General features: G+C 36.1%; 2 protein-coding genes across 4 annotated transcripts in view; one reads left to right on the forward strand and one right to left on the reverse strand.

Annotated features, from left to right (window-relative positions):
- The window catches only part of gabra5 (gamma-aminobutyric acid type A receptor subunit alpha5), a 53,767-nt gene that overhangs the window by 26,726 nt on the left and 1,932 nt on the right, over positions 1-25,109 (reverse strand). The window contains exons 2-6 of the mRNA XM_030132222.1: positions 15,588-15,672; positions 15,326-15,450; positions 13,492-13,559; positions 12,473-12,693; positions 5,280-5,362 (exon numbers count right to left, since the gene is read on the reverse strand). Of these exons, the coding sequence (XP_029988082.1) occupies positions 5,280-5,362; positions 12,473-12,693; positions 13,492-13,559; positions 15,326-15,450; positions 15,588-15,670 (580 nt within the window). The 5' untranslated portion in view covers positions 15,671-15,672. The remainder of the gene's footprint in view (positions 1-5,279; positions 5,363-12,472; positions 12,694-13,491; positions 13,560-15,325; positions 15,451-15,587; positions 15,673-25,109) is intronic.
- Positions 1-25,109, forward strand: part of gabrb3 (gamma-aminobutyric acid type A receptor subunit beta3) — an 81,794-nt gene that overhangs the window by 12,210 nt on the left and 44,475 nt on the right. For all 3 annotated transcript variants that reach the window (XM_030132219.1, XM_030132218.1, XM_030132221.1), the window contains exon 2: positions 22,117-22,164. In XM_030132219.1, coding sequence (XP_029988079.1) covers positions 22,117-22,164 — 48 coding nt within the window. The remainder of the gene's footprint in view (positions 1-22,116; positions 22,165-25,109) is intronic.

Consider the following 25,109-nt stretch of genomic DNA (forward strand, 5'->3'; position numbering starts at 1 on the left):
GAACCTTGTTTTTTCCGATAAAGAAAAAATATGAAACAGTAAAAATGTCCTTTACTAATGACACAGTGACTGTTAGAACTTAAGGATTTATGACCGTTTTTTCCAGTCACCTCTATAAATGTTGTCCATTAAAGCTGCCCTTTTTCCATCTGTTGGAGATGATGGGATATTACCTGTGTCTGGAAATGTTCTCATCATTCAAGTCACCAAAAAATGCAAACCTTTAAACAAGCCTATAAACAACAACACAGTATCTACGCGATTCCAGCACAGAGTCACTTTAATAAGCACCAGGATATTATCTAAAAATAGTACGCTACGCTTAAGTCTAAGAGTTTTTGAGTCAACAGAAGGCATGAAAAGGATGGAATCTTATTTTATCTGTGGATTTGCATTTTGGGTCAAATGAGGTTCATCTATTTCTTTTATAATGCATAAGCTATTATTCTACAAAATGAGAATTCAGAAGAGATTTGGCGTTTTATTATGATGACCTAAATGTACTCACCACAACATGGGATAAACAATCACACAGATATGTTTACTACAACCTGCAGTATCTAGCTGTCTTCATTTGCAACCTAGTTTGATGGGGTTTTTTGGATTTGTGCATTGTTGTTTTAGACATTTAAGCCTTGAAAAATGCACTCGATGAATCTTCTTGCAAAGACTTGGTGATATCTGACTGAAAACATGAAGCTATAACCAGGAAAGAGAAGAAAAAACAGGTCTCTAGTTTCATAGTTTCATGCTATGCTAACCATCTTCAGGCTTTAGCTTAATATTTCAAGGACACACATGCTAGTGATATCCTTAGCAAAACAAAACAAAACACACCAACGAAAATTAAATTTATGATAATGGATATTAAATATATATAAAAAGAAAGTGTGAAAGGGGCCAAAATTAGCATGAAGAAAAAGGGTGTAAAAATGACATTGGAGAAGTTAAAAACATGACAAAATAGGTCCGGTCACAAAGGAGAGATGACACTTTATCATATGTGACATTTCCTGTCTGCTAATTACAAAGCTAATGGCTCTGTAGTGAACAAAAGCATCACTCAGACCAAAGCCTGGCCACGAATAGCTGGGCTATTTTAATACCAGTACAGTTTATACAGGCACGTGACACATAAAACACTGTTGTACTGTTTGTTAAATGTCTTCAGACTCAGTCGATAGGATATGTACTACGGTATACAGTCACTGAAAAAAGGAGTTTTATTCTGTGGAACTGATCAGTTTTTGTCTTGTTTTCATACGCTTTTAGGTTCTTGGATGTTATCAGGAAAGTGATTGGTAGTAGCTCAGTGAAATAATGCAGAACACCAGATATGGTTTATTAACTACTGGTTATTAAAAGTTGTTTATTGTATAACAGGAACCAAAGTGGGAAAGCAGTGGAAATCTATGTGGGAATTAAAAATGAAGCTGATTTTACTAAACAAATTCCACTTTGTTTTATTTGTTACATTGTTCACTGATGTTTTTGTTATAATTTGTTTGAGAAGATGACTTTTTTTTTGTTTTTTTGGTGTTTTAGGTTTGGTCTTAGTTTTCCATAACTGTAATAACCCATGGTGGTGGTGTAGAATTATGTTATCATTTTATGACAAATTCACTGACAAACTCTTAGGATTTGTTCATTGAATAATGCACATTACAGTCACGGAAAAAATTATTAGACCATCAAAAGTCACCAAAAACAATGGTTATGCAATCAAGTACTAACTCCTGTGTATGTGACTAAATCAGACAGAAAAGAAAAGAAAACATGGAATGCCTAAAAGCACCGTTTTTGTCAGTACAATGCCATAGATACTGATGTAAGAACTGAAGTGATTTTGGTTATTATCAAGAAAACATGGAAAATGGCTAGATATCAGCTCTGAAATTAAACTCTTATGAGCTATTTTTGTTGTTATCATTATACAGTATTTGTCCAAACAAATGTACCTTTAGTTGTATCAGGCATTAAAATTACCAAGAAGTTGAAAAAAACAAGGGGTGGTCTAATAATTTTTCCTGCTACTGTATATTGTGATAAGTAAACACTGTTGCTGTGTTTCCAGAAGCTACAGTAAATGAATCCTGAGGCTGAAAATGAGACCGATTGTAGAGTTGAGTCCATGAGAAGTGATTAACACAACAGCAAAGGACAGGTCTACTGTAGCTCTGAAAGCCTTGAGCTGGTGGGTGAGTGCTGTCCATTAGGTCAAAGGATTAGGTAGGGTTAATGGAGTCGGAGCAAACAAGATATACTGCACCACTGTAACTTTTACGGCTCAGTGCCTCACATGGGCTGTCACATTACAGGTTTAGAGTGATTTTACAGTAACAACGGAGCACGTTCCTAAGTTATACACCTCGATTTCCCTGTAATTCTCACCTCTGTCACAATAGATAATGTGCTTTAACAGTTAACAGAAGATTCTTGCATGAAAAGACACCTGGAAATACATGAAAGAAAGCCGCATTATTGTATCTCAAACACTGATATTGACAGTGTGGATTCTGTTGTTTCTTAGATATTACAATACTAAATTCGACTCTAATGCTGCATATTTTAAGCATAATAATTTAAAGGATTATTTTGGTTTTATGGACTTCATCCAGACACAAGTTAGAGTTTTGTGGGAGTCAAGGTGTCCAAAGCAGGTGTGGGCGTGGCTGAACGTTATAACACCCAGCTTTAGGAATACCTCCTCAGAGCGCTGAAGCCTAAGAAAGCCCTTCACACGTCACTTGCAGGGAGGACCTCAAATGCTAATCTTAAACTTGCACGACAGGAACTCCCCAGATATTTTTGTACCACTGGAGTCGTTTGAGGCTGAGTAACTAGCTTAGAGGTGATGGGAGGGGGCGGGGCATGGAGCATATGTACGGCTAGCGGTGCATGTGGAAGGTGTAGCATGGGACTTTTAAAGGTTACCTTGATGTTTATGTGAATATGTGGTGTGTGTGTGTGTGTGTGTGTGTGTGTGTGTGTGTCGATTTTATGTAACAGAGGCAGTCAAGGGTGCAGGAGAACAGCGCTGACATGATGATTAATTGCTTAATCAGGAGCAGTGTGTCACAGTCTACATGGTTATCTCCTGCACTGACACAACAATAGCTCTGCACCTGAGGGACAAGGACTGTCGAACTCACCGAATACACTGGAAAAAATCTAAATCTTACCAAGTGTATTTTTCTCATTTCTTGTCAAAATATCTCATCATACTTCAAATAAGACATAATCACCTAAAGAGTAACTTTTGAGTGAGATATAAGACCTTTTTTTAGACAATAGATCTTGAAAATCCTATTTCAAGAAATTATACCAAGATAATTTTTTTTTTTTTAAGTGTTTTTAGAGGGGCATTTTTTCCAGAGTACATTCACCCTTAAACCTCTGCATGGATGAAGACACTGAAACTAAGACCATGAATAGTATGGCGGTAATGTCCTCCTATAAATAACAAACACATCACATTTGAATACAATGTCGCATTTAATAATGCAGGGAAAAATAATGTTAATGATTAGGGACGCACAGATCGTGAAATTGTAATCTGATACTGATATGTACACTACCAGTCAAAAGTTTGGACACACCTGTTTTTTCTTTATCTTCATGTCTGTTTACATTGTAGATTCTCACTAAAGGCATCAAAACTATCAAGGAACACATATGGAATTATGTAGTTAAAAAAAGTGTGACATAACTCAAAACATGTTTTATATTTTAGATTCTTCAAAATAACCACCCTTTGCTTTGATTACTGCTTTGCACATTCTTGACATTATCTCGATGAACCTGAAATGTTTTCCAACAGTCTTGAAGGAGTTCCCAGTGATGCTGAGCACTTGTTGGCCATCTGCGGTCCATCTCATGTCATTGAAATGAGAAGGTGTGTCCAGACTTTTGACTGGTGGTGTACAATGACTATCTTTCTACATTAATGTTATTTTCTATTTGTTTGGTCAACTTGTATTATTTAGCTCAACTTTTGTTGCAAGGAAAACAATGAAATCTAAATGACAAATATATACTGAGCTAACTTAACTGTTTCAATCTATTCCAGGCCTTCATTATATAGTATTATCTTGAGCGATCGTGCTCAATTACACTGTTGCCCATAAAGTTGGAAAAATTTTGTTTTCAGACACATTCCTCTTTTTATTTCTATTTATACACATCTGTAATCACCTTTCTCCAGGTGCAATGATCACATACTGAGTCCCACTTGCACTTTATCAAGAATAAATCCGTGTCACCATCATTTCATGAGAAGATATCAAAATGTTTTATTACAACTTTATGGGGAACAGTGTATATAAATGTATCAAATAGCCTTTATGAGAGCACAACAGATAAACATCTGCCAGTGCCATCGGTGAAAAGACATCAAACATGCAGATTTAATAGTGCCAATACCTTCAAATGTTGTTGTATCCCTATAAGACCACAACCTGGACATCAGTTAAACATCTCCTAATGCAGTAAAGTGGTATTTATGAGGTTAATTTCCTGCAAAAACTTAACAAACAAACACTACAATGCAATAACAAAAACTGTGATTTTCGCAAATATAAAATGTATGCACATAAAACAATACACAACATATCTGTAACAGTTTCAGGAGTGTAATACAACAATTCTTATGTATTGTATACAGCCTTTCACCATCTTTCAAGTTTCAAGTTTTTAATTGTGATGATTTTTCTGCAAATATCCCAAAAACCTTATCCTCTACAACAGCAGGTGGTGCAATATGTAACTTTTATTTTGTGTAACAAAAATTAAAAGAGGCACATTTTAACCTACAACAGCTCTGAAATAAAATGTGCTGTTGATGCATCCTCATTTTAATGAGATAAAACACATCTAAATATAATGTAACACCATTAAATCCTCGGCAAGATTGAACTTAAACTTGGATCCAGTATTCATCAGGAACACTGTTGTTCCTGTTGTTTGAGGGAAAATTCATCTAGACATTTGACAACAAGACAACAACAACAAAAAAAAAACTGTAAGCACTAACACAGTGGGAAGTTTGTGCCAATATTAACATGATTCTGCCAAAATTCCTTGTAAAACACACTACTACACTTTAGATATATGTTGTGTATTTGTTCGATGTATACATTTTTGGCAGGAGATAAACTGCATAAATACTATTTTTCTCATCAGGGACCTTGTCTTATACAAGTATTTAGACTGTAGATACGAACCCCTAACTTTATACTTTATAAATCACTGCTTTACAACGTGTGTATGTGTTTACTCACAACTTCCAAATTTAAGGGGACAGGCATGGGCGTCCATTGGGAAATCCTCCAGTTGCATGGGACATTCTGCTGATATAGTCAGTCTGAAAATCACACATTCAAAGTCACAATATTAGCAGACTGTGTGAGATGAGGTACCATCATCATCATCTTCTTCATTATCTTCATCTGCAGTGAAATGAGTGCAAGTCTGTGTTATGAGTAATTTGTTTCAATTTGCTTGTTCTTATTACTGTAAGGAGCCACTAAGCAATGAGTTTGCCTTCGTTTGTGTGTCTACGATAGTTGAAAGTGGGCTAAATAGGAATTTTCCCAACAATGAGCAATAAGAAACCGAGCCACAAGAGGGACCCGTGGTAATACCTACTGAGGAAAAAATGATGTAATTGAATGTGCAGAAGTGAGAAGGAGGATTAGAGGAGCTGACGATGGTCTATGGCATAAGGCTGCCACCAGCATGTAGTGATGAGATAAAACCTGGTTTCCTTTATTGGGAACATAACACTTTGTAAAAGAGCTCTTCTTGTTGCTCTGGTGTGTGAGCAGTCCCATCTACACAATAAAGCTCATAGCCTTATCTAATGCTGCCCTCTGCTGGTCACATGTAGAATAGGCAGAGCTGTGGTCAGGGCAGGTAAAATCACAAGCATAAAAACATACAATGTCCAATGGGAAGAAGACAAAGGTAAAAAAACAAAACAAAAAAAAACAGACATGTAAAAATAGTTTGTGGAAATCAAAGCACTGTATATATTACATCACAGCAGTTATTCATCAGTTATTACTGGATGCTATACCCATGCAGTTATGTATATAATGTATTTATATTAAATACTACACTGATGCCCATAAAGTTGGATAAAACATTTTTCCTTCTCCTCATGAAATGATTATGACTGTGATTTATTCTTGATAATAAAGTGAAACAGAGATTTATCCTTTTACCTGGTCAAAGGTGATTACTATTGTGTAAAAATAGGAATAATAAGAGGAATGTGTCTGAAAACAAAATTATTCCAACTTTATAGACAACACAGTATTTGCACTACATTGCACATATTAATACTCATAGCCACATTTTTTTACTTAGTTATATTTATATTTATAATTCATATTTCTATCCATACTGTACATTTGTTACCCTTAGATTTGTAGATTGTGTAACTGTTTTTATCTTGGCCAATTTGCAGAGCTGAAAACAAAATCTCATTGCACTGTCCTAACTGTGTTTTGCAATGACAATAAAGCCTATTCTATTCTATTCTATTCTATTCTATTCTATTCTATTCTATTCTATTCTATTCTACTCTACTAGCTCGTTGACCTGTGAGTATCCACAGTTCTAGATGTGGTAGTTTGTATGCTGTTGTGTATTCGTGCATGCTGTACCACATTTGTCCAGTACTCACCGCCAAAGTGTTCTGGGTATAGCAATGTGATTGTAAGGTTATTGTATTCCAAAATTACTAATATCTCCCAAAATATTGGTTCTATCAACTTGCCGTTTTCACTAGTCTGTTACTTGACCAAAAATACATAAATATGCCACATTGCAGTAGTCAGCTCTTTCTGGATTTTGTGTGAATCCCCAGACAAACATACACACACACACACACACACACACACACAGAGGCCACTTGGCTTTTATAATATAGATTCTATTCTCTTCTCTTTGAACACCCACAGACTGGACTCTTAAAACAAATCCATATGAAAATGAAATAAATGTTAAGTCTTGCTATAAATACATCATGTTGCTATATCTATAGTTATATTCATTCATTCATTTAATCTTTGAGAGGGTCTTGGGGTTGCTGGAGCTGATCCCCACTACCACTGGACAAAGTCGGGGTACAACCTGGACATGTCACCAGTTCACTGCAGGGCTAGTACTTACACATAAACAACTACATCACATATTAAATATGTACCTATTCAGTTGTAGTACCCTTTAAGACCCTCCACTTTATTCTTTATGCTTTTCAAATGTCACTTACTCTGTGGATGTAGTTGGAACAGAAGTGGTTTTCCAGAAAATATTATGTGTCATACATGTCCTTGAGGTTTATTTTACTGCATAAAACCAGTGTAGGTCTAGCACAACAAAGTATTTTAGTGCCTGAGCATGGTTGTGCAAAAATAAAACTGCAAATAATTCAACACAGCTAAAGCCTTAAATTGTTCAACATTTTATATTTCTATACATTTTCCCTCCTCCTTCCTCCAAACTAGGACTGTCCTTCCAGTCTGTAGAACCGGCCTGTCTGCAGAAACAGCTGTGGTCGTCCCACACTGCAAACCAAATTCCCTTTGCCTTTTTCTCTGCAACATATTGGGGTTTTCAGGTTGATTCTCCCATGCACATTCTTATTTAAGACCCAGTATCCTTCCAAGAATACCTCCTAATTAGTAGAACTCTACCTTCTTTTTGCTAAAACTTGTCAAATATTAGCACTAATTTTGTACATTTTTACTATTTACAGTATTTCAGACTGGATTGTAAACTGTATTTCCTATGGAGTTCTTGTGCAGTGACTATAAAGCTGAATCTAATCTAATCTAGATAATGACCACGATCATTAGAGCACAGAAATGTAATGCATATATAATGATATCCACGTTCTAAGACATATCACTCTGAGAAAGACTGCTTTTCATAATCATGGGGCAAGATTTACTTTTGACGCATTAAGCATTTTTTGCTGATAATACGATATTGCTCCCACACTGTGTTAGTGCCATTGTTATGTCTTCCCCCAATGATAATATGTTGTACTGTATTACACTAATACAATGCATACATTAGATTTAAAATGACCATAGAAGTGGGATTTCAGCGCATCAACGACCATCTGCTGCCTCAGCTCTTTGAGTGAAAATATGCTCTTATATAAACATACAACAGATTGCAGATATAAATATAGGACCACAGATAAGTCTGGAATTCATAGAACTACGCCGAATGTGACATATTAAAGAGCACCATAATATACTGTGTAATCAGCCTTTTTTATTTTCAGTCTGTTAGGTCAGACATCTCCCCCTTGTGGACTGTTCTGCAAAGTTCTGATATTTTTAGACTGAGCTTAATTTCATATGTTCTGCAGATCAGTTAAAAATATCTTTATTTGGTGAAACCACAAGGGACAATAATCATCTACTTTTGTTCATTTGTCTGTCTGGAAGGTTCTCTCAGCTTCTATAAAGGGGTGCTATTATCATAGCCAAGTGCAAAGTTGACATTCAGGCCTTCTGCATTAGCTTCACTTTACCCTGAACCAAGTGCCCAAATTATAGAGGCTGCAATTTTTTAAGGCAAAAAATGTGTCACAACACGCTGTTATAAGTGAAGTATTGTGGTGCTACAGATACCAAAAACTACAAATTATACTCTCCAGATGTAGGAGAACAACCTTATTTCATGCAGACCCAAAAATCAAGCAAAAATCAGAACATTTTCATATATTTTCAGTAAAAACTAAATTTTTTTAGTGGTTAAGCCATTTTCTGACTTTTGCAGAGCTCCTGTGTGTTTTTGATGAGGACAGCTAATATCCACAAGGGGATTTTCCAGTAAACAGGTAGTACTGAATGGCACTAATTAGTGCAGGTAAATGTAAGTGTACCTGCTCTTTAATAAATCATATTAACCAATAAGGACAGGTGCAGCCTGGGAGATAAATTACCAACTGAAGAAAAAGGCTGCTATTGTTGTTATTTCACACAGATAAAGGTTATTACTTTAGATTAGTAGCAATTTACTATGGTATCTGGTGGATCATGTAAGAGACTATGAACATATACAGTATATATGTGGGTAAAAAAGGGGTTGGATCGAAACTGCATTTCCACTGAGACATATTTTCATGAAACAGTAGCTGCTACAGACTCTGTGAACACCCAGTGTAGCAGAGTAATGCATGCATAAAATGTTTCTCTAATAACTTTTGTTCCCCGAGCACATTAACAGGGCATTGTGAACCCATTTTAATGGCTTTTAGTGTTATCAAATGTACTGTAGATTTGTAACCATTTGTAATGATCAATAGTCATTTTTGACAGACACCCAGCTCCATTTCCTCCAACATCCTTGGTTAATATTTGATTTGGAAGATTTATTGTCCTGATAAGATGATGACACAGCACTGAAATGAAAGTGCTGTTGGGATGCAAATGAGCTTACAATCTAGGTTATCTTTTCTCTGCATTACAATATAGACTGTGTTGTACACTGTACAAATAGAAGTAAACAGAAATAAACACAAGTATTATTAAATGGGTGTTTCTATAAAACTGGTCCCTAAAAACAGGACAGAGGGGCTAAACATTGAGACCAGATGTAGACTAATGTTATAAAGCAAGTTTGGAAGCACTTTAGGTCTATTTTAAAAATAAATGTTGACTGAGATAGAAGAGAAACTATTTGTCAGATAAAACACATTTTTATATTATTTTTATACAAGAATCCACATGTAACACAGTCAAAAGGATATGAAAATTATGCAGTACTATTTTTTCAGATATCTTTTATATTCTCTCACAGTTACATTTTTGGAATCAAGCTAATTATGCAAGGCAGAATATTTGACAAAAATGACCCCTGCTGCAAAATCCTTCATGATTTTTTGTTTATTTGTGTTTAAATGGGCAGATTCCACATGTAACGCAAGTGGACACGATGGATTACACACCAAACCTGGAATGACACTGCCAATTCATGAAAAACCCACATGTCTGGATTAGAAAAACCACTAGGATCATCAAATTTAACACAGTGCCTTTATTTATAGCGCTATATAAGACCATTCACAGCCATGTTTTCCAGATCAAATGCACTGACACCTATGGGTAGCTTTTCCTGTCCCAATTTTGGTCCTATTTTTGGCCCCAATATTTTATTAAAAATTCATTAATTTTGGGATGGCTCAGAGCAAGAGGATAATTTTTGCATTTATCTGAGGTCATCATTAGGTACATCCTGAGGGGAAATATGTCTAAATTTCTCTTTTATTATTGGGTCTAAAAAGCTGGTAAAGTGCCAGATACTGAAATGAACCCAGTTTCATAGAAGCACCCACATATAAACAAAATGGCATTGAGCAAAAAACATTGAAAAAGGGGTTAGTACATGTGTTGAAAATATTAGCAGCCAGTGAAAAATAGCAACAAATGGCAAAACTGAGGCAAATTGAGTTTGTTAAAAGCATCACTGGAGTAGTTATTTAGGAAAGTATGATGTTTGTTTCTGACAAATAATGTTCTGCTTTTCAGTAATGCACAGTCTGGTTTGTGAATACAAAACAGCACAATAAATATACTCATAAAACATCATGTCTGAGAAATACCTACATTGTGTTTTTACAGGTACAAAAATATATCCTTCTGATATCAGCTATCACATGAATTTTGTCAGACTGATTTCATTCTCCACAACAGCAGGAGGCGCTAGGAATCAACTAGCTTAACAATGTGAATTTCATACATCCTATTAAAAAACACAAAAGGTCAAATCAGCTCTTCTAAATAATGCATCCTCAATAGAATCAGCTTTGGTAATGAGTAATAAGAGCAAAACAATTTCATAAATTCCAAGAGACATCATTTCATAAAATATCATGTCATTAAATTGAATCCATAAAGACCCAAAGCATCTACTGATCTAAAAGGTTCAATAACTTCTGATCCACTAATCCTATCAATGCATGCAAATAACTGATGTAAAATAAAGTTATTCATCTTTTCATGATCATTAGATATGACCCCTTTGGACACTCAGAGGCTCCGTAGTTACCATGGAAACACCGTCATCTTCTACAACCTTGATTCCCCAGTAAAACCCATGGAGTTGGATCAACGACAGTGGATGGAGACACTGGGTTTATGTTCAGTTAATGATGTCTGAGCTGAAAAATCACTTTTTCTTCACTTTTCTGTGTTTCTGATTTAATAACCTTTGAATTTACTCTGAGTTTTTATGAACACCTACATGATCAGTAAATTAAATATCAGAAACTAAATGATTTTCAATGATATAATGCAAAATGCAGAGAACAATGTTATAATAAATGATGAAAAATCACTTAAAGGTTAAATCTACAGAAAGAAATCTTTTGGGAACAGTCACAAAAGTAGCACTGGGTCTTTATGGGTTAAAAGTGAGTGCATGATTTAGCCAACCTTATGTAGGCAGAATTCAACCAACATCAGCTATTTTCAGTTGACTCATAGCGCCATCTGCTGTTGTGGAAGGATGTTTGTAAGAAACGTGGTAGAGGGATTATGTGTTTGTTAGTTTAGAGCAAAGTCTTGTAAACATGTTTTGTTCGTTCGCAAACTTTAAGCAGAAAATTAGCTCCATGAGATTGAAATTCTTAAACTTATAAGTTGTAAAATTTATCTCACTCTGGAAATCAGACAACCTCATTCATCTGCTGGGATATGCAGCAAAACCATTTTGTTACTTATTAAATATAGTATAATGTTAACTGGAATAAATTATTTAGACAAGTTTGTATAAATTCTTAAAATGAGATGACTTTTCTGTAACAATATGACTCATTTTCCAGAAAAAAAAGAAAGTGTATTGTAAGTTCAAATAAGCAGCTGCAGTAAACAAACTTCATCAGATATGTTAAATGCTGATATGCAGTGCATTTGTCATCGAAACTACACACTTGTAAAGCTGTTTTTTCCTCGTGTCCATAGCAGCTGCTGTGACTGAACCCCATTTGAGCTATTGTTACGATACATTAAACAGGGACTGTGATTGAGTGTTGGAGCAGTAATAACCACAAAAGGTCATGCTCCTCCAGAGTAAAGCAGAGGTGTCTGCATTGTGGAGACATGGTTAATGGTGAAGCATCTCAACATAAAACACACAAACCCTCAGTTTTCTCAAACCCTTTGTGTCGGTACTGGGTCAAAGCAAACCCTGCTGGTCTGACCTAGCCTACACTGTCCGAGGACAACATGTGCATGTGGGCTGTTTTACTGCAGCACAGGTCTTGAAAACCATTAGGGAAAAAAACAGAAATACCGGCTGATGGATGTTTTAGTCATATCTCCACTTCTAATTGGATTAAACCGCATTTGTAAAGCACATAGTCCTGTCATGATTCAGTGTTTTAGTTGCAAGACTGAGTGGAAAAAGGGAATCTGAGGTAGAATGAGGGGTCGGCCTTGGGAGAGATTACCTCATGGTGTAGAGCAGAGTCCCGTCATCTTTCAGCCTCAGTAGCTTGTTAGGTGTAGTCATATTATGCGCGATGGATTTCTTCCCATTAAGAAAGAAGGTGTCGGGGGTCCAAATGTTACTGGCCAGGAGATTATTCAGGTGGAGCATCTCCATCGGACCTTTAAAGCAAAGCCTCTCGTCCTTCCAGCTCTGACGGAAGAACACGTCAATGGTGTACTCCTGCAGAAAGACATTTATGACTGTACATTCATTTTTATGTCAGAAACTTAATGAATATTCACACTGCCAGAGCCAAATCTAGAATGAATTTAATCTTGTAAAGTACGGAAACTGTGTTACTAAATCAAACTAAAGACTTCTCAAAACCGTGTTATATCAAAACAATAATTTAGTAAATGAAAATGATCAAATCTAAATAACCAAATACTCAAATACTATTTATGTTTCCTGAAAAATCTGAAAAAAATGACTTATAAATTATTTTAGTAATGTAATAATATGGAGGTAGGCACAACACCACCTCCAAAAAAAGCTGAGACACTATGTAAAAACACAATGTAATGATATACAGAACTCATAAACCCATGTTATATTCACAACAGAAGACAAAAAACATATTCAACATTTAAACTGAAAACATTTTAAGAAAGAAATAAGGTCATTTTGATGGCAGCAATGGTGATGACTGAGTATAGAAAGAGCATCTTAGAGAGGTAGAAGTAAAAATGTGTAGAGTTTCACCAATAAGTGAAAAACTGCAGTAGAATTTCAGAATAATGTTACTTAACAGAAAATTGTTAAAACTTTGAATATCTCATCATCTGCAGAACATAATGCAATCAAAGATTCTAAAACCTCTGTGCACAAGGGACGAGGCCAAAAATCTATATTGGATGCCTCTGATCTTTGAGATTTCCTATTTCTTGCATTCTGCTTTTATTGACGTTTTATGCAGCATCTAAACCAAACAATTCAAGAAGTGTCGAAAAAAAAACAAAAAAACAATATAGTTCTTACCATTTCTGTGTCTGACACTGGACCAAAGCTGGTGACGAAGATGTTGGTTTTAATTTCTGTCACCTTTTCTGTAAAAACAGGAAGAAAGTTCTGAGCGGTCACAGTATTTTCTTGTTTTAATTAGACATTTCTATATATACTCATGGAAAAAATGATTAGACCACCCTTGTTTTCTTCAATTTCTTGTTCATTTTAATGCCTGGTACAATTAAAGGTACATTTGTTTGGACAAATATAATAACAACAACAAAATTAGCTCATGAAAGTTTAATTTCAGAGCTAATATCTAGTCATTTTCCATGTTTTCTTGATAATAACCAAAACCACTTCAGTTCTTAAATCAATAGCTATGGCAATGTACTGACAAAAACAGTGCTTTTAGGCATTCCATGTTTTCTTTTCTGTCTGATTTAGTCACATGATACACACAGGAGTTAGTACTTGATTGCATAACCATTATTTTTGATGACTTTTGATGGTCTAATATATTTTTCCGCAACTGTATCTAAAGGTGTTATGTGGCTTTTACAGATCCAGTGACATTAAAACAAGTTAAATGAGCTGTGACCTTAGTATTCAGTTATAGTCTCTGTGCTCTGATGCACAAATAAATGTATTATATAGTTAAGTGGCTTATTAGATATGTTTAAAATGTCTGGAAAATGCCATAATTGTGGATATACAGGCTGCAGACTATTGTTCTAAGACATGAAATACTAAACCACATTCACTTCAGTCATTTCCAAGAGTGAAAAAAGCTTGTTTATCAGTTTAATGTCTCATATATAGTAGAAGTGCTTTCCATTTAGATTTATAAGAGTTTAAAGTGTGCTTATCATGAAGACAATGAATCATTAAGGAGCATATGAAGAAAAAACACTCGTACCCAAGAGAATCTACACCTCTTTAAGCATTTCAGAAGTTGGAAAGGAGCAGTAACTACCAGTATTTGTCCTGATGAAACATCTGTGTTAGAGTATAATTTATTAAAGCCCTCGTGCATGTGTTAAAACGTCTGAAAGAGACTCTCCACGTTTCCAGTAAATTCACAGAGGAGCTTTTATTTTACATCATGCAGCACATACTGTATTTGAAGTTTGCATGGGTTTTTTTCTTTTCATTTTATATTAAGCCTCCGCCTTGAGTCAGCAGAGTTATTTATGACCTAAAGCATACATTGGCAGTTATTTTGAGGAAGTCACTGTAAATCTGTTTTACATTCGCTGGCACGCTCCTCACGTCCAGCACCTGAAAGCAGCTCAACCCCCCAAAGGACAAACATCTGCAGAGAGTCAACAGTAGATGCCAACCTTAAAATAACAAACATCAAAGTTTAACTAAATAAAGTAGTTTTGAGCTTAAACATTTTTGTTGTATGATGAGAGTTGGAAAGTTTTTGCTGCTTTTGCCGACTGAGAACAATGGAGCGGCTGTTGGATGAAGAGGAACAACAGCTTCCTCAAGGTCATCCCAGCAGATGTGTGTTCGTACTAACACGAAATCATCTTTACGAGGTCTGAACATGCCTGCGTCTCGAAGGCTGCGTGAAGCCTGTATAAATAACGACACCTTTTCTCTCTCCGAATGAATGAGCAGAGGGCAGAGCATTATTCTGTGTGTGGACAGAAGGGCTGTAATCTGTCATGCAGAGCTATCAATACAAACCAACACTTCTCTCTTTCATCTCTATAAAAGTATGGGGCTTTGTGCATTAGAAAACACAACACTGGGGCATTTTTATGATGGCATAATCAGTTCTCACCTCGTATATGAGTGACTGTACTAATTACTGAAATGGCAGAGGTGTGGAGTTTTATATATTCACTGGGCATACCTCCCAATCCGGGGCGGAGCCTGTTATCATAACCATCCAGCAGTCCGTCCAGAATGCGTGTGAATATGGTAATGTTGTCATTTAATTCAGCCTCTTTGGGAGTTCCAGCTACATCCTGGGTGAGGCTGCACAAGAGACAAGGACATAAATTCTTCAAAGTCATTCACTCAAACAAATCATTTGCAGTTCAGTCACTTGTATTTTTCTCCCCCTCCCCAGTCTAAAATGTGTCCTGACAAAGTTAAATGAGTCAGTTCCTCACCTCAGACGGCAGGTGATGCTCGCAAGCAACACACAGACCCACAGACGTCTCATTGCAAAGCTGTAGCACATTCCATCGTCCATTCCTGAAACATTCTCAGTGTTACAACTGCAACAAAGCTCTGTTTGTTGTTGTTGTTTTTTTCACATATAATGGAAATAAATAATGCACTATTTAAGAAAACACATTGTACTTATTGTGGAATTTATCCGGATCCAATACCCCAACAGTTTTAGAATACCAAACCACATATATTTGTCACCAATAAACAGGTACATGAATATAATCTTAAAAGTCTTTTACTTTAATTAATAGATAGTACTCTGCACAGACTATATGTATCATCAAGTTAAAAAAAAAAAAGTGTTACTACCACTATCACAGACACAAATGCACAATGGTGTAAAGACAGTATTAGTGTAAGGCTGCAACTATGGATTATTTTTCATTATCAATAATTAATCCTTTAATAAATTACTCCATTAAGTGATTAGTTAATGGTCTATGAAAGTCAGAAAATGATGAAAGATGTTGATCAGCCTGTCAGGGTGGAATAAAGAAGCCAGAACATGTTCATATTTAGGCGACTTTTTACAAAAAAAAAAGGATTAAAAACTGATTAATCGATTATTTAGTATGTATCTAATCTTTACATGAGACTATCCAATGCAGTGGTCTACATGTACCCACATAACTCCACTGTTCCCATCATCTTAGAAGGACAATCTAAACGTCTCAAGCCTTTAAATGCTCCTTGTTCGGATCTTTACTGTGTCCTTTCTCTGTTACACTCCCCCCTGATCGGCCCTTTCCAACAAACTGCGGGAGCCCCTCTTTATTTGCACTAAATGGATGTGGGTTTCTATAAGTTGATGACTTCTGACAGGACGCAGGAGGCTGCACGCGCTGCATCCCCCATCACTCCACATCCGCTATTAAACTTAAGACATGCATCTATACCTGCCTTCATCTGTGAGCCGATCCCTCAGCAGTACAACCGCAGCTGGACTCTCCCAATACAGTACAATAAATAAATATATAACACATTAAAAAAAAAAAAAAAAAAAAAAAAAAAATCATCCCCTGAGCGTTACCGCATCACGACGCACGCATCATCCCCCCATCAGTGCAGGACGCACGGTGTGAATACCTGGCTTCCTCCGGGTTTCATCCCCACTCTCAGCGGCGTGTCTAAGTCTACAGTCCCCCCCCGGTGCGGCTCCTTCTCCAGCAGCAGACCTCTCTATACTGTAGCCTTACTCCTCTTCCTCCTCCAGTGCCCACACGTCCCACCACCTCTCATCCTGGACTGGCCTATAACAACACTCCGCTGCTGCACAGGCGCTGAGCCGCAGTTACCAAAGCTTACCACACACGGCGATGCGCAGTCAAACTTCTCCGTGGAAATCTCACACGCAGATTGCACTGTTTAGTGTTTGGCATCAATTCCTACAGACGGCACCTCCTTCTGATATTTGCATATTGGAAATAGAGGAGTGGAAGGATGAAGATGAGGATGAGGATGAGGAGAGGGAGGAGGGGATGGTGGGGGGGTGGAAGATGTGGACTAATTTCACCGTCAGCGAGGTTTATTTCAACCCCCAGAGCGATTAAAAGGTTGGCAGCGAAAAAAGACAGGCTTCCCGACACTTGTGCTGACTGACCATCCTTTGGTTTGGTCTCCGAGGAGCCGGGAGCGCACGGCGAGCTTTGCCAAAAATAATAATAAGGAGGAAAATCCGATACAGCATCCGAAGGCAAAGTACAATGCAAATAGACTTTAGTGGAGAATGCAGTGCCACCAAGACACAAACACACAAATACGGATGGCCAAAGGGGTAGAGAGATAGGGAAAGAGGAGAAGAGAGGGGAGGGGATGGCACACAAGGAGGACTGGAAGGAGAAAGTGTCCTATAGTAGTTATACAGACAACCATGAGAGGGATCTGCACATCTACACAAACCACAGTGCGCAGTATCCCAGACTGGAGCTGTGGTTCAGAGGAAATAAGCACTTCCACTCAAGTACCAGCAGATTAGAGGTACTTTACTTGAGTATTTCTACTTCCACTACACTCTCAAAAAGAGATCAGAACATTTATGTACCTATAAGTACATTTTTTAAGACTGTTCTCTCAAAAGTACAATATTGGTCTTTAGGAGGTCAGAATTGCACCTTTAGACTATGAAAAAGGGTCCAAAGTTATGTAAAGTACAAATCTGTACTATAAGGTACCCTGCAGCTTTAAAAAATGTGTGTAGACCATGAGAATAGGCTATAGGCTAGGAGAACTGAACAGCATAGGCCTAATTATAGTTCAAACATTAGGCTTCACACATTATTTATTATATATCATACACTGTAAACCCCAATAAGTTAATTTAACTCAAACAAATAGTTGAAACTGATTACATTGAAATTCTTAAGTAATGTAACTCTAAACTCGTTGCCTTAAAAAATTTAAGTAATGAGTAATGAAAACTTGAGTGTATTAAACCTAAATGCTTGATTTGAAGGGAATTGCTATTTAAGTCCAACACAATAAAGGCCAAGTTAATTTAACTTAAAATTTGTTCCAATGTCAGTTGCTTTGTATAATCTATAAATTAAAATCATTAGGTCATTGGACTCAATCCCAAGTTGATTTAAATTAAAATATTCTGCAATATAAATTGCTTTGCATAATTATTAAACTTAATATATTGTAGCATGGATGGAAATTAGGCAGGGAGTTAGTTTAATATAATTTACCAGTACAGGAAGTGCTTTTAATTTGGCAAGGCATAAAGATTTACAGTAAAAAAAAGTGGTCATGACTAAAACTTGGTGATTTAAATCCATTCAACTTAAACTGTTTTTGTACTTTTGACTACATCTCCAAATTAGTAGAATATACTTAACATTTTATAGTAATGTCATAAAACTTAAATCATTTAAGTACATTGTAATTAAAGCATTTTAGTGAATACAAAGTCCGGGCTTACAGTGTACTGTAATTACTCTATATTATATTTAATAATAATTTGTGTTTTAATTTAATAGCCCAATTAGCTCTACGATAATAGCCTAATAATTTATTTAGTTTATTAGAACCTCTGATTATCGCCATAATCTCTGTTTTATCAAGTTTTCATTCACACCTCCATGTCTTGATGTCGTAGCTTGCCTATGCCGTTTTGTTTTTGTTTTTTTTCTCAATTAGGCCACCGGTTCAAACTTTAAACATCATGGCATTATCAACTATATGAGAGTTTTCTTTCTATGTAAAGTACTTAAGGTACAAAAATGGACCATTTCAAAGGGGTACAGAAATGTCTCTCAAAAAAGTACACCCCCAGTGACAAGCATTTGTACCCTTTTAAGTACAAGCTGGTACCTCTGTTTTTGAGAGTGTAGATTGTAGAGGCCACTGTTTTTACACTGATCTATTATACAGCAGCAGTAGATAATGGTCTTACCAAGATAAAAAACAAAAAACAAAACCAAAAACCTTTGATTTAGAAGTGTTCGATAACTTATCTTGTTTTAAGAGTAAATTTCTTATTTTAACCCTTTATTGGGAAAGTGACTATTTTTGGTCATTTCTGCATGCATTAAAAGACAGTGATGACAACAGTTCCAGTGAGGACAGTGAGTCAATAATCTCAGTTCCAATGTGGTCTACAGGGTATGTAAGGTCCACCTCTGCAAGAACAGTGAGTGTACCTGCTTTGTTAGGTACCATGAAGTAATGGTACTAATGTAAGGAATGATGTTCAGAGGGATAATATGGATGTAGATAGAACTGGATCAGCACTTATGTTGGTCTAATGGTAGAAAAGTGATGTTCTAATGTTCTAAAATACATGTTCCTTTCACTTTACATGTGTTTTTCTTAGTACTGTAAATACTGTATGATGGCTAGTTTGGTCATAGTACATAGCAAAAATGGCTCGAGTTTTGCACATTTGTTAGGGCTGCCAACTGTACTATTATATCATATTTTTCTGCATTTTTGCCTTAAGTGGAAGTAGCGGATACTGCAGACTGGGACCAGTGGGCTGCCATGTCAGGCACCTGGGAGCAGATGGAGGGTTAAGTGCATTGCTCAAGGGCACATCAGCCAACAATTTCTCTTTTGGTCTGGGGAATCAAACCCTTTGGTCACAATCTGCTTCTCCCATCTTCTAGGCCAGGGGTGTCAAACTCATTTTAGTTCAGGGGCCACATTCAGCCTAATATGATCTGAAGAGGGCTGGACCAGTAAAAACCAGTGAAAAAGGTCAAATTTCATTATGAAAGTGTTTACATAGATCTACAAAGTTCCCTTAAAAATCTGAACATGAACAACCTGAGATCGCTTAAGAAAAATAATTGCAATTTTAACAATATTATGCCTCAGTTTATCATTTACACATGTGCATTACAACCTACAGATCCCAGTGGATCTACAAATACACAAAACATTTAGGAACAGGCAGAATATTGTTAAAATCACTCTTTTCAGGTTGTTCATATTTTTTCAAGCTATTTGCATTTTTTGTTTGTTACAAAGGATAGTTTGTAAATGTAAACATTTTCATGAAATTTAACTTTTTTTCCACTAGAACAAAGAGGAAACTTTGGAACTGTCATTATTTCTAGATAATTATGTTATAATTTAACTGGTCTGATCCACTTCAGATCATATTGGTCTGTATGTAGCCCCTGAACTACAATGATTTTAACATCCTTGACTGTTAATATCTTCTGTGTAATTTTTGCATTTCACAAATTCATCCCACAGGCTGGATTGGACCCTTTGGTGGGCCGGTGGGTCACTTTATTACTGACAATAGAGAGAGGAGGGGTAGCATCATGCAGCAAGGGATCTGTGGTGGGAATTGAACCCTGGTTGCTGTGGTAAGGCCTTAGCCACTGGGCACACTCAGGTAGTCCAGGTTTAATGCAGCTGTGGGGGAATGTGGGGAATATGTTCTTCTTAGGTTACAAAACCTCTTAAAAACCATACTGGATTTGTTAAGTGATGAAGTGACTTTTCAGAGATGCTACAAACATCTTAATATGATACAGAATATAATGCATTACTGCCGTGTAAATTACTTACAGTATACATTAGTAACATAGTAATTAATCAGTAAAGTAAACCAGAGTATCTTATTTAACAGTAAAACACTGTCAGGGACCATTTCCAGTACAATTTCCTAATAATATAAACATATTTTGAGAGGTTTAGATCTGCAGCTGCATCATTCCAAAGGGCCATTCATTCTGAAAGTGTTTTTTTTTTTTTTTTGTGAAAACCTGAAATTTGTATAGAAGCTGAGACCGCCCGAGGATTTACATATTATTTTATGGTCGTTATAACAAAGATCAAAACGAACTTTGTTATCTCAAGATATAAATAAAATGAAATGAATAAATTCATTATCTCAAGATAACAAAGTTCATTTTGCCGAGATAACAAAATAAATTAATTCATTATCTCAAGATAACAAAGATTGTTTTCTCGTAGTTACTGTAACTTACCAGTAAGATGTCGTTGAATGTGTGTTCTGCTCTGTTCAGCACATGTCAGCAGCAGCTCTTGAAGGCTGCGATGTGGAGGATGCGGTACCTGCTCGCATCTGAGGTCTGTGTATGGGTCTCTATTACAAAGTCATGAAACAAATTAATTTGTTATCACGAGAAAACGATCTTTGTTATAACGACCATAAAATAATATGTAAATCCACAGCCGTTCTTGGCTTCCGTACATTTGTGCTGTGTACCATATTTATTTAGTTTTCACCAGTAACACATATACTGATATTTACACATCTTAACAAATCTCACAGGTGTTCCCTTTACTATGGCACATAAACTATTCAAATAGACCTTGTGCTTGCAGAGATATACTCATTTCATTAGAATTTTCAAGTAGAGGGCCTATAGGGATAAAAGGTTAAAGGTTTTAAATGCAGGACTTTTACTTTCATTGCCAGTGTATTTTCACAGTATGATATTTTTTATCATCAATCTACTGTAGAGAAATACCACCAAAAAAAGAAATGAAACAGGATCAAACCAAATAAACACTGAGTAATAGAGGTGTTCTAGTGTTTAATTTGCTTCTTAAAATATATGTTTAATTGCCAAAATGTTGGTAAACTGAGCTTTTCCTGTGTTTACCTTTTAGAAAATCCACTTTCCCTACATTTCAGATGGGTTGATGGTGTACTCTGTTGTGGGCCCGACTTAAATGGGACACAAACCTGCAAAATCACAGTCCTGAGTTTTTGGTTAATGGTCCAGATTGCAGGCGGAGACAATATTTCACACATCTGCCAGCAGCACAAACAAAACATATTTCATCATTCTGCAAAAAACAATCAGGGTCAGCTCACTTCAGTCTAAGTTATGGAGATGAATCTCATCCAGAATTCAAAGCAGAAAGTAAGGAGTTGTTTATAGCACTTCTATGGATTTAAACTCACAGAATGAGCAGGATGGTGGAAAATTCAGAGTGGATTCTGTTTTAAGGCAATCTTTTATTTTTTTCTTTTTACAGGAATGCTGTTGATGGGAACAAAAAGTTGTATGCCATCTATGATACAAGGTAAGAATGTTGCTCAGATTTGTTCTCATATCTACTGAATTTCTTCTAAAACTGTGTTAAAATGGGAGATATATACGGAAAAAACTACTTTACGGAAAAAATGAGGAAAATGTACCAGAAGGGCATGTGTTTTTTTTTTTTCAAGCTGAAAACAGGATAATTAATGGGAGAATAATTAAATATTTATCATAACATTACATTAAACTATTACATTAAAATATGTGGGTTACAGGGTGGGGAAGTAAAATTTACAATATTTTGAGGCAGGGATTGAAAGACAGTGTATGACCAATTAGTTTATTGAAAGTCATGAGAATTTATTTGCCACAAGAAAATGTACATAATAGAAAATGTTTTTATTCTATGTGTCCTCCTTCTTTCTCAATAACTGCCTTCACACACTTCCTGAAACTTGCGCAAGTGTTCCTCAAATATTCGGGTGACAACTTCTCCCATTCTTCTTTAATAGTATCTTCCAGACTTTCTCGTAATAGTTTTGCTCATAGTCATTCTCTTCTTTACATTATAAACAGTCTTTATGGACACTCCAACTATTTTTGAAATCTCCTTTGGTGTGACGAGTGCATTCAGCAAATCACACACTCTTTGACGTTTGCTTTCCTGATTACTCATATGGGCAAAAGTTTCTGAAAAGGTATGGATAATAGTGTTAGGTAGGATTATGACATCAATATATGTTTGGTTTCAAAACAATTGACGTAGTGCCTGCTGAGAAAAAACAACTAGATGTTCATTGTAAATTTTGCTTCCCCACCCTGTATTCTTCAGTATGGGGCAGACTTCAACTTGTCTGATCCATCTGGGCTCCTTTAAGCCTGAGAAAAAAAAAAAAAAAAAATTAATAGTATTGTCAGTATTAAACCTGACAGTTAATGACAACGATAGTTGCTAAAGCATACAGGGACCAGTAACACAAGCACAGATCAATATCTTTGGATTGTTTAGACATCAACCACCACACAGCAACAGCCATACCAGACCAAAAACTACCCATAGCCCAAATGGAAAGGCATGGATTGACTTTAGCCAGCGAGTTTTTGGTGGTCCATGACAAACTCCTTTATAAGTTGTTCCTTGCTTTCAGAAAATACTATTTAGATATTAGCATTTCTCTTTATGCTACTGTATTATTTCCTTTCACCATCTCTCTCTACTTCTCTAGCTTTAGTAACATATAGATAAAAATACAATAATTATATGGCCAGAAAGGTGATGTTCTACCCCATAGGACCTTATATTGGGAAAAAAAAAAAAGAATTGTGGTCAATGGTGACGGAAAAATAATGTTTTGATCCCATTTAATTTGCGCCATCATTTACACATATGACGTAATCTTTTTAAAATATCATTTTGCAAGTCAAGACAGTTGCAGTTTGAGGTAAAATCAGTTATTTAATGACTACTTTTGTGTAAAACAGCTTGCTCTTGTTGCATGTGACACACATCGCCAACACCAATATGACCATTACCTTGACATGCTCAACCTTTATCTTCAAAATGTATTAAAAGCAGTAAAATTCCCCTCTAAGTCTGGACATGTTGAAGCTGCAGAGACATGTTCAGCATTTCTGAATTAACTGTGTACAGATGCAGTTAAAGTGATGTATGCGTTCCACTACAGTTTTACAACAAACTGCAACTTTATTGACTAGTAAAATTATTTATACTGACAAACTACATAAGATATGCCAAGTGACGACATAACTCCAGTGGATCAAAAAAAACAATATGAGTCTGTCACTATTGACTGTAATTGATCAAACTGGAGGAGGTGGGACTTCATCCCCCTATTGCAGCTCATGTACAGAACTTCTTTAAATGTGAAATGTGACTGTAGAGCGAGTGGGAAAAAAAGGACTGGCCTATTTTTGTCACTTCATTTATCAACACTGGGCAGGGCATGGGGGAAAAGAAGAAAGAATTAAGAGACAAAAGACAATCTTAAAAGCGCCCAATAACCCGGTCTCTCATTAGGACATAATCTATAGCCCCTTTTCCACCACAGGAACTGTACCTCGGCACACTTCCACCAAAATTACCCAGGTAAAAAACTCTGCCCTCGATCATTAACGTTCTATGAAAAAAGTTCCTGTAGAGTGAGCTTCTGCAAACATGTTTATTCCATTTCTTCAACCTTCACTTCGTTTGTGTTTTGATCATTCGGAAAACAGATGATGTATACTTTTAAGAACATGTCTTTCTACCTGCCTTTATTTTGCACTGGTGTGTTGCATATTGCTGCTGTAAACTGTTAAATTTCCCCATGGAGGATCTATAAAATCTTATGTTATCTTATGACATGCGGAAAGATGACGATGTACATTTGCCGAATACACTCAAAAGACTGTATTTGTCTCACTAGTGCATTGCAATAATCTGTCTATCCATCCAAATACACTTTGGATAATAAGCCCGGACCCCATTGAACATATTTACCGAATACACTAAAAAGAAATTCAGTAGGACTTTGACAGTGACTTTAAACAGCCAAACCTGATTTGAATACATTTCCAGGAAACACAAACCACACAGATTACCAGGAATTCTTTTAATCAGGTAAATAAATTCCTGACAATAAAAGTACATGGAAATGTAATAGTCAGTTTGAGAATGATTTCCATTCCATTTGTTGAGTTACTCTTCTGTTAGTTCCTTGAAGACAGAATGCAGTGCTTGTAGAGTGATTATGTTGGACGACAAAATAGGCATTTTAACCAATGACAGGTTTAAAGGGTGTTTTTTTTTTTTTTGTCTTTTGGTTGTTGTTTTCAATATACAGTAAGTGACAATACCTTGTTGTTCTGTATGAGTATGCCCCCCACTGTGACATATGTTCACTAAATGCAGCCTCACTAAACCACACAGATTAACAGGAATTCTTTACCCAGATAAATACATTGCTGGTGTTTAACCCTTTCATGCAT

Source organism: Sphaeramia orbicularis, chromosome 4 (genome assembly GCF_902148855.1).
Source record: "Sphaeramia orbicularis chromosome 4, fSphaOr1.1, whole genome shotgun sequence".
Lineage (NCBI taxonomy): Eukaryota > Metazoa > Chordata > Actinopteri > Kurtiformes > Apogonidae > Sphaeramia > Sphaeramia orbicularis.